The sequence below is a fragment of the Macaca mulatta genome, chromosome 3 (assembly GCF_049350105.2).
Source record: "Macaca mulatta isolate MMU2019108-1 chromosome 3, T2T-MMU8v2.0, whole genome shotgun sequence".
In the NCBI taxonomy this organism is placed as follows: Eukaryota; Metazoa; Chordata; class Mammalia; order Primates; family Cercopithecidae; genus Macaca; species Macaca mulatta.
Genome location: NC_133408.1, coordinates 144,716,501 through 144,734,258, shown reverse-complemented (window position 1 = coordinate 144,734,258; position 17,758 = coordinate 144,716,501). Strand labels below are relative to the sequence as shown.

Here is a 17,758-nt window from a genome sequence, read left to right as displayed (position 1 = left end):
TTGGTTCATCACTTTCTTTTAGTATGATGCTGGAGCATTGTCTAGATACTAAGGCTATTTTCTATTTAAATCAAGCCCCCCTTCTCTTGCAGTGTTAAAAATGTATGGACGTCATTAGCCATCAGGGAAATATAGATCAAAACTGTAACGAGATACTGCATATCCACTTGGGTGGATAAAGTAAAAAAGATAGTGTTGTTCAGGGTGAAGAATTGGAACCCTCATACACTGGTGATAGGAATGTAAAATGATGCAGCCGCTGTGGAAAACACTTTGGCAGTTTATCAAAAAGCTAAATATAGAGGCACGATATGAGCTAATTATGGTAACTCTTAGGTATATACCTCCCCTCAAAAAAAAAGTATGTTCACACAAAAATGTATACGCAAGTGTGAATAGCAGTATGGCAGTATTATTTTTATAGCCCCTAAAGTGAAAATAACCCAAATGTTCATGAAGTGAAGGAATAAGCAAAATATTTTATCTCCATACAGTGGAATACTATTTGCCAATAAAAATAAGTGAAGTACTAATACATGCAGCACAAGAGTCAAACTTGAAAACATGATGCCAGTTACAAAAAATACTTTATATGATTCCATTTATAGGAAATGTTCAGAATCAGCAAGTAGATGAGTGGTTGCTAAGGGTTAGATGGGGTAGGAGGGATATGGGGAGTGAATGCTAATGAATATGTTGTTTCTTTTTGGAACAATGAAAGTGTTGTCATTTAAATAGTGGTGATAGTTGCCAGGGGCGGTGGCTCACGCCTGTAATCCCAGCACTTTGGGAGGTCAAGGCGGGTGGATCACAAAGCTCAGGAGTTCGAGACCAGCCTGGCCAATATGGTGAAACCCCGTCTCTACTAAAAATACAAAAAAATTAGCCAGGCATGGTGGTACATGCCTGTAATCCCAGCTCCTTGGGAGGCTGAGGCAGGAGAATTGCTTGAGTCTGGGAGGCAGCGGTTGCAGTGAGCTGAGATCGCGCACTGCACTCCAGCCTGGGTGACAGAGCGAGACTCTGTCTCAAAAAAATAAGAAAAATTAAAAATTAAAAAATAAATAAAAATTAAAAAAATAAATAGTAGTGATAGTCGCACATCTAAAACCCATTGAATTCTATACCTAAAGGGGTCAATTGTATGATACGTGAATATAGTTGTTATTGAAGTATGTATAGTTGACGCTTGAACAGCACAAGGGTTAGAGGTACTGACCAACCCCCTCCAATGGAGTTGAAAATCCGGATCTGGCTTCTGACTTGACTACTGGCATACTGTTGATCAAAATCCTTACTGATGACATGACCAGTTGATTAACGTGTTATATAGCATATTCTTACAATAAAGTAAGCTAGAGAAAAGAAAATGTTAAGACAATCATAAGGAAGATAAAATATACTTACTATTCATTAAGTAGATAGATCATATTCAGTAGATCATCATAAAGGTCTTCATCCTCATCATCTTCGCGTTGAGTAGGCTGAGGGGTTGGTCTTGCTGTCTCAGGTGGCAGAAAAAATATGGGTATAAGTGAACCCATGTTGTTCAAGGTTCAACTGTATGTAGATGCATTTGCTTCCATGAGCATAAATAATCTCTGAAATTATACATATTTGTTGCTTATAGAAAGGAGAGCTGGATTCCTATGCAGGTAGTCATGGGAGGGAGATTTTTACTAAATATCCTTTTGTGTTTATCAAACTTTGTACCTTGTCATCGTATTACATGTTTTTCAAATAAATAAAAGTTATATAATGAAGTATTAATAGCTTATCTTCTCTCTTGATTTTACTATATCCAGGTCCTTCAAGGGTTAGATTATCTACACAGTAAGTGCAAGATCATTCATACTGACATAAAGCCAGAAAACATCTTGATGTGTGTGGATGATGCCTATGTGAGAAGAATGGCAGCTGAGGCCACTGAGTGGCAGAAAGCAGGTGCTCCTCCTCCTTCAGGGTCTGCAGGTGAGGGAGCTGAGCTAGCTTCATTTCAGTTTGGGGGCGTTGTGAGCTTGCAAAGTTGCAGTTGTTGAAGGTATCTGAATCAAATGTTACATATAAGGAACTTTTTGGAAAAGTTTAATTGCTGGAAATAACTGCACCCTTTTCTTGAAATGGAAAATACCCCAGCTACATTATATTTTAATGTTAAAATTATTTACTTTTGTCCCCCTTTAAAAGGCCATTTAAATTTGTAGTTGCTGCTTCATCTATATTTGAACATTTTTTTCTGTTGCCCACTTCTCTGCAGAGGAGAACATAGTAACAGCTTTCCTGTAGCTGACCTTTAGTCATCAGAATATTTTTCTAGCTTCAGTTTTGTTACAGTAATTCCTGTTGTCCATTTAGCATAGCTATGTCAATCTGAGTTTTATCAACAGATTTGGAGTTAGTTTAGAAAAGGCCTGATGGTGGGGGAAGAAGACCAAGTGACCTGAGTATTGGGATATTTTTACTTCTGGGCTGGGGTCGGGGTGGTGGTGCAGTGAAGTGTGGACTGTGTTTCTCACTCTTCGACACCGTGGTCTGTGCCTTTGTGTGTTGTCATGCAAGCATGTATACTAAAGGGCTGAGGCTCCTGGGACTGCCTGGGGCTCTCTTCACATCTCCTTTACTGCCATCAGGGTGTTGTTTAGATCATGGACCCAGCCTGTCAAACTTTTGGCCCTGGTGTAGGGGTTTAATCATGTGATTCCCAGACTGTTTGCTGCATACCAACTGCAATATTTGATTTAAATTGTAGAAAGCTTGCAAAATAGATTTCAAATATAGATGTACATCTAATCTAAATTGTTCATTTCATTATATTTTAAACAAATTTGGTTTAATGACTGTGATATGTATGAATTCTTTCCCATTTTCTTATCTGTTGGTGCTTTGGGCTTGACTGTTTTTGAGATGTATTAGTATTTCATTTTAGATAAATAAGAGAAATGGCTCAGTGTGAGCAACTTCTGCTATGCCTTCAAGAGTCACTCATTTGTTTCAGTGCATAAACTTTCTCTAGATTCCTGTGATTAAGAAGCTCTGATTAATAGTTTTTGAAGTTGGATAGCCATTAAAAGACAATAATTATTTCACTTTGCAATTCGAATGACCTACGTGAAGGTATGTGTCTGTTTTCTGCTAAATGTCGATTTTGTTTCATTTTGTTTTAGTGAGTACGGCTCCACAGCAGAAACCTGTAAGTACTTACACATACTACTTTATATGCACCATGTCAAAAGAGACCATTTATTATTGAGTTGTTCAAATTATTAAAAAGTTGTGTATTTAAAGGGTGAACACATTTATAAAAGTTGTGTATCCTCAAATAGGTAAGACTTACTGTCTTGTTAATTTTTTTTTGTTTTTTTTTTTTTTTTTGATACTGAGTTTTGCTCTGCCACTCAGGCTGGAGTGCAGTGGTGCCATCTTGGCTCACTGCAACCTCCCCCTCCCGGGTTCAAACAATTCTTGTGCCTCAGCCTCCCAAGTAGCTGCGATTACAGTCACCCGCCACCACACCCAGCTAATTTTTGTATTTTTAGTAGAGATGGGGTTTCACCGTGTTGGCCAGACTGTTCTCGAACTCCTGACTTCAAGTGATCTGCCCACCTCGGCCTCCCAAAGTTCTGGGATTACAGGCGTGAGCTACCACATCCAGCCTGTCTTGTTAATTTTTCGTATCTTTGCAGAGTTGGGATAGTTAGAGCCTTTCAAAGATTGTCTTCTTTATGCATTTTCTGGACTGTCGTTGGCCAAGTTCAGTGAAATGTGAGGTGATGCAGTTGAAGTATTTTTATTTCAAAATCACTTTACATTATTTCTGATTGGCTGCTAAGTTACCTGTTTTTCTGAAGCTGTTGTTCTAATTTTTTTCCATCCAGATATTAAATAAGAAAGAGACTGATCTATTTTGTGGTCCCGTCAAAACTGTATGTCCTTGTTAGATACTGGGTGTGGTGGCTCATGCCTGTAATCCCAGCACTTTGGGAGGCCGAGGCCACTGAATCACTTGAGGTCAGGAATTCGAGACCAGCCTGGCCTACATGGTGAAACCCCATCTCTACCAAAAATGCAAAGACTAGCCGAGTGTGCTGGTGGACACCAGTAATCCTAGCTACTGAGGAGGCTGAGGCAGAAGAATCGCTTGAGCCCAGGAGGTGGAGGTTGCAGTGAGCCGAGATCCATGCCACTGCACTCCAGTCTGGGCGACAGAGCGAGACTCCGTGTCAATAATAATAATATCATCATCATCATCAGCTGGGTGTGATGGCGTGCACCTGTACTCCTAGCTACCTGAGGGGGTGAGACATGAGAATCACTTGAACTCGGGAAGTGGAGGTTGCAGTGAGCTGAGATCACACCACTGCACTCCAGCCTGGGCAACAGAACGAGACTCAGTCTCAAAGAAAAAATAAACCAAAAACAAAACAACAGCAAAACACTATGTTTACTGAGACAGCCCTTGATTTGGAATGTAAGTTCTGGAACAAGAGGAAGCTGTAATAATTACGCTTCCTGGCCTGCTGAGACGCCCGGATTGTTTCCCATAGTTTTTCCCTGGCTTGAGCTGCCTGAGTTCACTGATTGTTTGAAAGGTTGGAGTCTTTCATTGCCAGTGCTTGGCAAGTCGGGTGGCCATGATGGGAGGCAGACAAAAGCTGTGGCTTTTTCTTTTTTCCCTTTGCTGAATAGGCTTATCTCTTAGAATTCATGTTGTCTTGGCTGCTAAGAGCTTCATATGTGAGCCCCAGACACACAGTGACATACACCTGCTCAGGCACCTGCTTCATTTTTGGCATTGAGGAGGTGGGATGTTGTTACTTTGTATATAGACAGCAGCAAATAAAACTTGCAAGAGGAGCTTCTCCTTTAAGGCCAAGAGAATTTCAAACTTCAGTTCTCTTAGGGTTTGAATGGTGAAGACTTACTGGATTTAAGCTCTATCCCTTTGAGGGTAGGACCTGGTGGTAGACCCAGCACGTGAGATCAGTCAGCACTGCTTTCCCTTTGATTTTACTGTAAGCCTTACCACAAAGTAGATCTGTCTGGGTTTGGGATTTTAGTAGAATATGGCATGAGAAAGCAGAATTTATTGGTATTTGCCATGCTGCTAGCAGTTATACTATCATGTGGTACTTTAAAAAGAAGAAAACTGACCTGTGGTCTTTTCTTAACATGTTATAGATAGGAAAAATATCTAAAAACAAAAAGAAAAAACTGAAAAAGAAACAGAAGAGGCAGGCTGAGTTATTGGAGAAACGCCTGCAGGAGATAGAAGAATTGGAGCGAGAAGCTGAAAGGAAAATAATAGAAGAAAACATCACCTCAGCTGCACCTTCCAATGACCAGGATGGCGAATACTGCCCAGAGGTGAAACTAAAAACAACAGGATTAGAGGAGGCGGCCGAGACAGAGACTGCAAAGGACAATGGTCAGTGGGGCCTCGAACCTGGGCTGCATGGGGTCCTCAGAGCTCCATTAGTAGGGTCCTACCCAGTCAGCTTGGGGGCTGATTTGTGCTGCTGCTGCAGATGACAAGTCCGATTCTCTCCAACTCCCTACTGGGAAATATGGGAGACAGCCTTGTACTTCATCATTTGTGAACTGTATGCCAGAAATATGTTAACATTTCAAAATAGTTTTTAAAAAATGTAAAACGTCTGAGAAATACCATGTTTCTGTCATGCTAATGATGGTGCTTTATTTTGTCATTAACTTTTTACCTAACTGTAATGCACCACAAGTCTATTTCTGAAGATTGTAGAAGGTAGAAATGGAAGTGCAACTTTATTTAGAAAGAGTTATTTTCCCTTAAGGGTAACTTTTTCTTATAAGAGCAGGCCAATTATTAAATGAATGAAAAATGAGATTTAGAAAACCTGAAGCTTTTACCCCAAAAGCAAAGAGGTGTTTACTAGGTGGTACATAAGTTAAACACATTCAAAACGTATTTTATTGATGGAGATAAGTACTTAGTGAGGCCGTATTAAGGACAGTAACAAGTTCTTATTCTTGACCCATCAACTTCTTAAGGTGAAGCTGAGGACCAGGAAGAGAAAGAAGATGCTGAGAAAGAAAACATTGAAAAAGATGAAGATGATGTAGATCAGGAACTTGCGAACATAGACCCTACGTGGATAGAATCACCTAAAACCAATGGCCATATTGAGAATGGCCCATTCTCACTGGAGCAGCAACTGGACGATGAAGAGGATGACGAAGAAGACTGCCCAAATCCTGAGGAATATAATCTTGATGAGCCAAATGCAGAAAGTGATTACACATATAGCAGCTCCTATGAACAATTCAATGGTGAATTGCCAAATGGACGACATAAAATTCCCGAGTCACAGTTCCCAGAGTTTTCCACCTCGTTGTTCTCTGGATCCTTAGAACCTGTGGCCTGCGGCTCTGTGCTTTCTGAGGGATCACCACTTACTGAGCAAGAGGAGAGCAGTCCATCCCATGACAGAAGCAGGACGGTTTCAGCCTCCAGTACTGGGGATTTGCCAAAAGGTAAGTGTTCTTCCCATCAACTGTCTGCCATTACTGACTCCAGGGACGTGCCGTTAACAAATGCTATGAAGGAACTGGCTGGAAGTGGCCAAGCCCTGTTTGTGTGTGCTAATCATTTTTATTACTTTTATACTCATGAAGAAGTAATGTGATTTAAATACATGTTCTATGCCACTAGACTATCTCTTGCTCTCTGCATACCAAATCTTATTTCTGATCAGTTCTCATTTTTAATATATTTATAGTCAGCAGCATCATTTGCAAAAACCTTCCAGTTTTTGCAACTTACATCTTTCTAGAATGTGTAGTTTAGTTTATCATTTGTATCTTCTTCTATCTGATATTATTATAGTTTTTTTTGTTTTGTTTTGTTTCTATTCAAGAAAAGTATACCTCCTCTTTGACTCTATTGAGAAAGAAGTGTCATATTGTCTTTTGATATTTGTTCCTGATTATAGGACCCTACTATTGATAACGGGCCCAGGATTGTAATTTTCAAGGAATTGGCATGGATTTAGATGTGATGACAGATATAGGTTGGCTCTTGTGTTCTTGTCTACCTAAGAAGGCTTGACTTATTCAAACCTTTATTTTGGGAGTCAATGCCGAGTGACTCTAGTAAGTGAAACTGGGTAACACAGTTGGTTTCCATTCTGACTCATGGTGGAAAAGCTCTGAAACCTCCTCTGCTCCCTCTGCTGACAAGACTGTTTAACACACAGTGAGTAATGATGAGCCAGCCGTGCAAACCACCCAAGACATTATACAGCCCCTTTGGTTCCAGAGTCTGGAATTGCACGCTAAGTGAGCTGGCTTTGTTACACGCTGGCTATGATGAATCCTCCTAAGGATTTGCTTTCTTTACTTGGCTGGACGTGGTCAGCTCCTGTTCCCCTTTATAGGGAGTGTTTGAAGGTGCTTACATAGAATGTAGGTTCATGTCTGGGAAAGGGCAGTAGCGAGATGTACCTTATCCAGATTTATTGTTGCTGTTGCAGTTCAATTTTTCTCTTGAGGTTTCTTTTTTTTTTTTTGAGATTGAGTCTTGCTCTGTTGCCCAGGTTTGAGTGCAGTGGCGTGATCTCAGCTCACTGCAACCTCTGCCTCCCGGATTCAAGCGATTCTGCCGCCCCAGCCTCCTGAGTAGCTGGGATTACAAGCATGTGCCACCATGCCCGGCTAATTTTTGTATTTTCAGTAGAGACGGGTTTTCACCATGTTGGTCAGGCTGATCTCAAACTCCTGACCTCGTGAGCCACCGCGCCCGGCCGAAGTTTCATATAGAAAGTAATTTACAAAGTATCTTTTTAATTATTTCTATTTTACTTATTTATTTATTTTGAGACAGTCTCAGTCTAGTTGCCCAGGCTGGAGTGCAGTGATGCAATCTCAGCTCACTGCAACCTTTGCCTCCTGGACCCAAGCAATTCTCCTGCCTCAGTCTCCCGAATAGCTGGGATTACAGGCGCCTGTCACCATGCCTGGCTAATTTTTATATTTTTAGTAGAGACGGAGCTTCACCATGTTGGCTAGGCTGGTCTCCAATGCCTGACCTCAGGTGATCCGCCCTCCCCAGCCTCCCAAAGTGCTGGGATTACAGGTGTGAGCCACCATGACCAGACCAAAGTACCTTTTTAATTTGTACTTAGTTTGCAAGTATTAGCTTAGGCTGCAGTGGCTTCAGTTACAGCCAACCCTCCGTATCCATGGGTTTTACATCTGTGGATTTCACATCCATGTGCTCAGCCAGCCTCAGATGGAAAACAGTTGGAGGGGAAAAAAAAAAACCTGTGTCTTTATTGAACATGTACAGACTTTTCCCCCTTGTCGTTATTCCCTAAACAATACAGTATAACAACTATTTACATACCATTTACATTGTAGCAGGTATTATAAATAACTAGAGATCAACTAAAGTATATAGGAAGATGTATGTAGGTTGCATGCAAGCACTACACCATTTTATATCAGCGACTTGAGCATCTGTGGATTTCGGTGTCCTCAGGATGTCCTGGAACCAGTTCCCCGCAGACACCGAGAGGCACCCACGTATCATCAGATTAATCCCCAGCTCAGAACTTAATAACTGTGGAACTTTGGTTTCTTATCCTGTCTGAGCCTTGGCTTATTCCTCTATCAAAGGAAAGAAATGGCTACCTCTAGGGTTGTTAGTAGCACTGAGTAAAATACAACAGGTCAATGGCAAAGGTAGATAAATAACATACAATAATATATTGAAAAATTTCCCATTGAATGTAAGTTGCCTTGGTCATCACAATCCATGTAAAGGAGCACAATTGCTGCTTGTTACCACGTGGTCACCATCGAGGCCCAGGCAAGTCATAAAACTTACCCTATTGTTTACATGACAGCTCCATCTCTGTCACAGGAAACTTCAAACCTTACATGTTAAAAACCAGAATACAACTCACCCTGCCAACCTGCTACACATGCTGTATTTCCTGCGCTTGTTACCACCATTTCTTGTTGCGTCAGTGAGAAACTTGATCATCAGTATGTCCCCCTTTTTTCTCTCACATCCAGTAAATCATCTCGTTTTGCTAGTCATACCTCATAAGTAGGGGTCCTGCTTGCCTTGGCCCTACAGTGGGCACTGTCATTGCTTGCCTCTGCTGTTACGGAGGCTCCTTACTGGTCTCTTGGCTTTGTGTTCTCCCCAGCTTTTCTCCCCACCTGCCTTTCAGCATGCCCTTCCATGGTGCTGCTAGAGTGTCTTTGCAGTATGCTTACCTGATCAGTGTATTCCCCTGCTCACAGTTTCCACAGGTCCCCATCATCTACAGCAGTGGTCTCCACAGTGGAGAGTGTACATCCCTGCATAGCCAGCACCATCCAGGAAGGTGCAGGAAGGAATTAGAGCATCTTTGTATTTTTTTTTATTTTGAAAGAATAGTACAATAAACAACTCTGTATCCTCCACATAGATTGAGCAATTAACATTTTGCCACATTGCATATACTTTCTTTACACAGACACTGCATGCTACACATATTAGGATACTTCACTCCTAAATACTTAAGCATTCATCTTCTGAGAGATGAATTAGGATGTCCTCCATTGTAACAATAATACTATTATAACGTGTAAGAATAGCACTAATTTTATATTATTAAATATAATAATATAGAGACAGGGTCTTGCTCTATCGCCCAGGCTGGAGTGCAGTGGCGTGATCTCGGCTCACTGCAACCTCTGCTTTCTGGCTCAAGCGATCCTCCCACCTCAGCCCCCCAGGTAGCTGGGGCTACAGTCGGCACCACCATGCCTGGCCAATTTTTGTCTTTTTGGTAGAGAAAGTAGGGTTTTACCATGTTGCCCATGCTGGTCTTAAACTTATGGGCTTGAGTGATCTGCCCACCTTGGCTTCCCAAAATGCTAAGATTATAGGCCTGAGCCACTACGTGCCTGGCCTAATATCATCTATTATTTATTCTATATTCAAATTTCCTCAATAATTCTAAAATTTTCTTCTTAAATTTTCCTGATCCAGGATATGATCCAACACGGTAGCCTGCCTCCTGGGTGAGGGCTTCCTGTGTCCCCAGCAGGCTTAGTTCTCTGTCCCCTCTGCTCCTGCTGGCCATGCTCATCTTAGTTGTATAGGCAGTGCTCTTGTCATTGTCTTCTCATTAGAATGTGAACTCTTAGAGAGTGCAGTGCGTTTTTATCTTTGCATCCTTGGCATCTGATTCAGTGCTAAGGTAAATATTTATTGAATAATGAACAAACAAATGAGTGATACCTTGTTGTATTCTTCTTCTCTTTCCTTTCTCCCACTTTTTTCCATTTATAATCACAATTTTACTGTGTCCAACACACATACCATCCCCAACACCTGTTGCATCAGTTAGAAACTGGAGGTCTTGCAGAGCGTTTTAATATTGTCAAATTCTAGGGATGTACCAGCGACAGGATCTCCTTTGTTTGGAAGCACTCAGTTTTTGCCCACAGCTTGGCCATTTGGTAAGCAAGGACAGCCTCCCCCAAGGGAGGTGTTTTTTGTTTTCTGCATGGAAAGGGGTATAACCTAGAGTCTTGCACTTGACCACATGGTACTGCATGTGGCAAGAGAAACAATGAAGATCCTGTCTTTAGGGCAGAATGTACACGTTAGGGCATAGTAGAAGAAAGATTGGGGCCGGTTTGAGGAGCTTGAAGGAACCTAAATGTCAGGCTAAACAATACACTTTTTTCCTAGAGTAATTTGGCAGCCACTGAAGGTTGAGAAGAGGATGATCCATCCCTCTTAGATGTTCAGCTGCCAGAGCCATAGTGCATATCTTGGCTCAACACATCTGAAGGACAAAGGCCCTAGAACAGGGTGATTATGTTGGTCTTACCTGTGGGATATTTCTGGAATCCTTTCTGTGTCACTCGATGGGGACCCACACCACTGTCAGTCCTTGCCTGGGCTGCTGTAACACAGCCTCCATGCTCCTGTCACTTCAGCTCCTGCTCACCAGTATGTCTCTGTCTGGCAGTCCAGAGAGAACTGTTCAAAGCATAACTTCTTCCCCTATACCCACTCCCCCTCACCAAAATGATCTCCATTGTGTTTCCCATGTAGAGTGATGCCCTGAGGTGTCCCTCACTGAAGCTGACAAACTCTCCAGTGGTTTCCCTAATTCATTCTACACCATTCACACTGGCTTCTTTCTAAAGTTTCTCAAAGTTGCAAGCCTGTTTCTGCCTTAGGATTTTTGTACTTCCTGTGTCCTTTGCCTCAGACTTCTCTTACTTTCATGCCTGCCTTTCTTCAGACCTCTCCTGAATGTCACCTTCTCAGAAAAGATCTCCCCTGAACAGCCTTGGCATTATCCATCTCCTTTCTCTGCTTTGTTTTTCTTCATAGCCTGTTGAATGTGTGGATTCATAACCTGACGGAATGTGTGGATTCCTCATTTATTTGCCTTATTGCCCATATTTTCAGCCAGTACACGAGTTTCCTAATTTGGCTTGTGTTTTTTTCTTACTGTGTTTCCAGTACCAAGACCATGCTTAGCACACAGAAGGGACTCAGTAAATACTTGTTGTGTGAATGGTTGAGGTGGCAACGTTCAATCTCTTAGTTCCACTACTTCTTTGGGCCTCATACTGAACCTCCTCCATATAGAGGGGATATTCTCGCCATCCTCATAAGGACCTCTTACAATGTAAAGAGTCAGTGTGTGCCTAGCACCATGTGTTATGTGCATGTGACAGCAGCTGTCTCATCATGCTGAGGCGTTGTTGGCTACCATCTAGTTTCTATGATAGCGTCTTGTGGAATGAGTGACCACAGTGTCACCCGGAGACTAGTGTGTCAGAAGGTGACTCAAGGGGCTCAGTTCTTCCCGAAGTGAAAGCTTTCCACTCATTCCCCTCTTAGTGGAAGCAGAGTGCAGTTGCAAGTTTTCATTTTGGAAGGAAGACAGCTCCAGTTTGTCCTTTGTGTCACCATTATCTGTAAGAAGGAAACCGTGTGACAGGTCACTACCGTGGTGACTCAGTCAGAGGAGATGCAACAAAAGCATTCCATTTGGGTTTCAGTGGGCTTTTTGGGAATGTAGCAGTCTGGTACCTTAGTTCAGGAACTATCATAGTGAGAAAAGAAAGAAAAACAAAATCTCTTTTACCTCCTGTTGTGTTTTTATGCAATTAAGTTATTGAGATACATTACCTAGCATCATTTGGAACATCTTAGAAGCTGAGTAACTGTTTACAAACCCGAACCAGGAGGATAACAGCATGTCACCAAAGAGATTGTGTTCAGTGAACCTTAATGAAGGATATTAAGTACAAAAAAAAAAAAGAAAAAAACCCGAATTTAGGCCAAGTGTGGTGGCTTATGCCTGTAATCCCAGCACTTCGGGAGGCCGAGGTGGGCAGATCACTTGATGTCCGGAGTTCAAGTCTAGCCTGGCCAATATGGTGAAATCTCGTCTCTACTAAAAACACAAAAATTAGCCGGGCGTGGTGGCAGGCGCCAGTAATCCCAGCTACTCGGGAGGCTGAGGCAGGAGAATTGTTTGAACACGGGAGACCGAGGTTGCGGTGAGCCAAGATCGTGCCACTGCACTCCAGCCTAGGCGACAGAGGGAGACTCCGTCTCAAAAAAAAAAAAAAAAAAAATCCCTGAATTTAAATGTGAGGTGTTGGGTCTTTCAAAGTATTTCTTCTAGCGTGATTGAAGTAAGCAGCTCCTGAGAAATGTTTTTAAAAACAACATCTCGGAGTGGGTGGCAGATTACAGATCATTTCCTTTGACTTGAGTGCCCTCAGATAACAGCCAACTCAGCTACCTGTTCTCATGGAGAAAAAGAAACCACATCATCCTGTGGCTCAGGGGGACCACAATACGTTTAATAGGGCCTTGCCCTCTTCGCATTAGACCTGTGATTTGAGTTGTTTGTGGGGGTAGAAGTTGCTCTTGGGCCTCCCCTTCCCTGTGCTGCGGCTCTCTGGTCCCTCACTGACCAGTTGGGAGCCTCCTGCCCCAGATGATGGTTCAGCTGGTCACAGCAGAGGGAAGCCCCTGAATCTGGCCAGGCACCCAGATGCTGTCCTGATTCTTGTGTGTTTGGGTTTTTAGTTTCTTTGGTGCGGAAGGGGTGGTCCCTTCCGATTCTTCTTTTCCTGAATACCGAGCCTCATACAGTGTAAGTCATTTGCCAGTCTTACACCTTGTAGATATTGAAACTTAGATTTAAATCCAATTCTTCAAACCTCAAACTCCATTTTCCTTCTTGCTGATTTTCCTTGATTAAATGACATATGAGGCATTCATCTAATCATGTCTAGTGTTGTTCATCTACCCATTGGGTCAGCATTTTTGTATTTATCCTGGACCTCTGTTCTCAGCCCCAGGTGAATCAGTGTATGTACATTTTGCCTTCTTTTGTTGGTCTTTGTGCTGTGCTCTTTCTGATTTTTTGCTGAGTTCTGGTGTTTCTTTTCCTGAGCTCATACCTGGCCTTTGGTGAGGCCCTGCAGTGGATCAGAATCCTTATAAACAAGGAAACAGGCATATGGAAGGTAGCGAGCAGGGAATATCTGTACCTGGCTGGCTCAGTTGATTAACATGCTGGAGGAACAGGTCTTGAGGGTTAAGATACTGGTCAGAATTATCTGGAGCCCTGCTAGGGAGCTGTGTGGGCACCCTAGGTCCTGAGGCTTTGCCTGTTCACTGCTTTACTGCAAGTTGCAAGGCTGGCCCTCCTTCCTGTTATGGGGCTTGCTGAAGAATCAGAGCCTCCTCAAGCACCCTGGTTCCATCGCTCATACGTACCCCAAGAGAGGTTTAGTTCATTTCAGCACTGCCCAGCTTCAAGGAAACAAAGGGGCTCTCCTAGGTAGGTGTTTGTGTTAGTCCGTTCTCACACTGCTATAAAAATACTGGAAACTCCGTAGTTTATTTAGAAAACAGGTTTAATTGACTCACGGTTCCATAGGCTATACAGGTAGCATGGCTGGGGAGGCCTTAGGAAACTGTAAAATATGGTAGAAGGGGAAGCAGGCATCTTACATGGCTGGAGCAGGAGGAGGAGAGAAGGGAGACGTGCTACACACTTTTGAACAACCAGATCTCATGAGAACTCACTCAGTATCACAAGAACAGCAAGGTGGAAATCTGTCCCCATGATCCAGTCACCTCCCACCAGGCCCCTCTTCCAACACGAGGGATTACAATTCGACATGAGATACCGTCAGGGACACAAACCCAAATCGTATCAGTGTTTAATGTTCTACATTGAACAGACTTTTCTGCTTGGTTTTTAAATACCATTTCAAAATTACTTGTACAATAAATAAAAGTCCTGGTTTTATTTCATCTTTATCAGAAATCTGATCTTGTAGGTCAGTCTGAGGTTTGGTGATGAAGATGCTGACTTTAAGGACTATTTTTCTGGGCCTCATGAAATTATTTTTCTTTGTCACTTGCCCCTTGATTAACTCTGCTTGATACAGGCATGATCTGGACTTGTCTGAGAAGATCTGGCCCCAGAATCCCTGGGAAGCTGGCCCTATACCTGCCTTTGAGATTCCCTGGGGTCACCCTGGAATTAAGAATGACTGCTCACGTACGTGACAAGTTCATGAGTGACCTCAGAGGTTGCCTTTATGGCCCAGGCCATCTCAAGAGACCTCTGTCTGGGCCCTTCCTTGTCTACAACAAAACCAAAATAGTTTAGTCCCTGCCTTTAATCTGTGTTTGTTAATCAGCAGTCATCTACCCCTTGAGATCTGTGTGTGCTCAGCCCAGGCAGTGGGAACTGTAGGGGACAATGTGGGTGTGAGGTGTGGGTGCCAGGGACCCTGATGTCTTGTGGCGTCCAAGGAACTGTGTGTCACTGGTAGTGATTGGCCCCCACAGCAGTGTTCTTTCTACCTTCATGTTCCTTGTAATAATGCATCAGCAAGCTCGATTCGGGCCGTGAAGGGATGGACTGACACCGTGAAGAGCCGCCACAAAGCAGCAGACAGGGAGAGAGCAAGGCCGGCTTGTTCTAGGGCTGACCTGGACCTGAAGGAACTGGGGATAAGAAGAGAAAGGGCAAGGCAGTGCCCTTGGCATCCTGTGGGCAGCCCAGTTTGCTGTTTCGTGGAGAATTTTCCAGAGGTGAAGAACAAGCAGTTTTAGTTCTGTCAAGTTGAATTTACAGTGTCCCAGGCCTGAGTGATCATTCCACCACTCTTTAGGAAAGGAGACTGACCCTGGCAAACACTGTGCTCACGCATGGAAACCACTTATCCTAATCACTAACTGTCCTGCTGTTTGCTCATGCCAGCAAAAACCCGGGCGGCTGACTTGTTGGTGAATCCCCTGGATCCACGGAATGCAGATAAAATTAGAGTAAAAATTGCTGACCTGGGAAATGCTTGTTGGGTGGTAAGTAGAGTTTTCTTTCTAAAACACTTTGGTCTTGATTCTGTGTGCGAAGACACTTTTTGAATGTCTGTGTTGCTCTGTGGTAATGCAGCCTGTTCCCTTCCAGCATAAACACTTCACGGAAGACATCCAGACGCGTCAGTACCGCTCCATAGAGGTTTTAATAGGAGCGGGGTACAGCACCCCTGCGGACATCTGGAGCACAGCATGTATGGTAAGGACGGCTCTGCCCTTTGCTGCCGTGGGAATTGGCTCGTTCCTCTCATACTCTGGATGGGGCTGAGTCTCTCTGAGGCGTGTGACCTCAGTTTTTCTGACTGTAAGGGTCATCCGCCGTGGGCTGGGTGAGGGGAAGTTTACTGCCGCGGGCATCTTAAGAAGTGGAAGGATCCTCCTCAGGCGGGCCCTGGGTGTTTGGTGTGATTGTGGGCTTGTGAGAGAGAGAGGGTCTCTTCTTAAGGCCCTGCACAGCCCGCAGCCCCATGAATCAGACTCAGTTGTGGTGACACAGTGACTTCACTTGTAGTCCCTGAAAATTTGCAGGGTATAGGGAACTTTTCCCTTCACTCATGCTGTGGAGAAAGATGAGGTGGCATCTCCCAGGGGAAGACTGCCTGAGGCAGGCAGGTGGGAGCCCCTCCATGTAGCCTCTGCCTGGTCAACCAGACATGCAGGGTTCCTCACCTCTTCCAGACTGGAAGGGATTTCCCCAGATGCCAATGCATAATCTCTCTTCCCTTAGAAAGCAAGAGCTAGCAGATATTCTGGCTTATTCTAGGATGTCTAGCCCCTTCTGAGACAGTGGCAGCAGCACCCACTCCCGCTGACAGTCTGTTCCCAGAGTGGTTGAGATGGCGGCCTCCACAGGGCGGCGGAAGCCTCTTCTTTCACCTGTCAGGCCTGTTTTTGCTGCTGGTTTTGTGCCGCACAGTTGCATCGTCTCTAAACTCCCCTGGCCCTGCCCGGCATCGTTTGTTCATTTGTTCATTGTCCCTGAACCTGTGAGTTGGTGAACACAAGGGGCTCCACGTCTGCAAGCCAGTTCCTGGTTCTCTTCCTCTACCCTGTTTCCTGGCCCATTCAGCAGCTTTTTCTCGGTGGGCTTTACTTAGGCATGCTGTGTTGGGAAAGGTGGGTTGTTTGCTGTTGGGTTTCATGTTTTTTCTATTCCATACTGTTTTTTATCCACATTCTTCCAATATTTAAAAGAAAGGGTTGTATGGAAGGCTTAGCATTTTTCTTCTCACTGAAAAAAAGGAATGCAGAATAAATATGTTAATTTTCTGTTATTCAGAGGTTAATTTAACAATTCTTTTGAATTTGCTGTGTTTTATCTCCTCTAATGCTCAGGTAAAAGCATTGTTTTGAGCAGTTAGTGCCAGCTGATAGGAGAAAAAGAGGGTGCTTTGTGTCTTTCAGCTTTGACTCAGCATGATCTGAGTCAACACATGGCCAGATAGGTCCTGAAACACCAGGCCTTTCTATTCCCTCGTTGCTCTTATGGATAATACCAGATAATTATGTTTAAATTATTAAAGGTGTTAAACTTCTTCCGTATCAAAACCCAAGTCCCTGCCTTAGCTAGTTATAGAAGAGAACAGTTAAAAGAACCGGTGGCCAGTGGTGGTCACTTTGAACTTAGAGAGTGCTGTGTGGAGAGGCATTTGGCCCTTTCTGTGTGACCCCAGCAGGCAGACTGAGACGTGGGAGTCAGTGGAACGGGAGCCGCGGAGACAGTGAGTGGGGGTCGGGGAGCAGGCGCCATTTCAGGATGTGGGGAAGGTTAAGTCACAATGGCCACCAGCAGCAGGGCTGCCCTGAATTAGGCACTAAGAACTCTTTCAACTCTGAAATGCTGTGCTTCTAATTTGGGGTATTAAGTTTGGTGATATAACCAGAAAAATAGGACACAATCACAGATGTAGTGGGATAATGGAACTGTCAGCACAATTTTATACCAGGTTATCTGTCCTGCCTTCCATTTGATGAACATTTGTCCCTCCATACAATTTCCTGTCCTGTTTACTTCTTGAAATGCTGTTGCTGTGAACAGTGGCATAATTATCAATAACAGGTTCCTAAGGAAAAGCCTTTCTGTCTCCTCACCTGCCCCCTTCCCAAGAATTAAGCATAAGCTCCCTTAGTGCTGTCAGGATGGCTTATGAGGTTTTCTTTTTCAGTTGGTTGTCATAAGGGAGTTTTTGTTTTTGTTTGTTTTTTTTTTTTTTGGGAAAGGGGCAGGCCCTCATTCACTGCCTTCCCCGCCCCCGAAAAGTCCCTGCTTTAGAGGTTTCTTTTGTTCTTCCTAGAGAACCTAGGAGCAATGAGGCAGTGTTTCTTACCTCATCTGTTCTGTTG

At 43.5% G+C, this 17,758-nt stretch overlaps 1 protein-coding gene across 18 annotated transcripts in view; it reads left to right on the top strand.

Moving 5' to 3' along the window:
* The window catches only part of SRPK2 (SRSF protein kinase 2), a 286,321-nt gene that overhangs the window by 252,404 nt on the left and 16,159 nt on the right, over positions 1-17,758 (top strand). For all 18 annotated transcript variants that reach the window (XM_077994715.1, XM_028844831.2, XM_077994709.1 and 15 more), the window contains 6 exon segments: positions 1,806-1,971; positions 3,165-3,190; positions 5,179-5,425; positions 6,028-6,510; positions 15,300-15,400; positions 15,507-15,614. In XM_077994715.1, coding sequence (XP_077850841.1) covers positions 1,806-1,971; positions 3,165-3,190; positions 5,179-5,425; positions 6,028-6,510; positions 15,300-15,400; positions 15,507-15,614 — 1,131 coding nt within the window.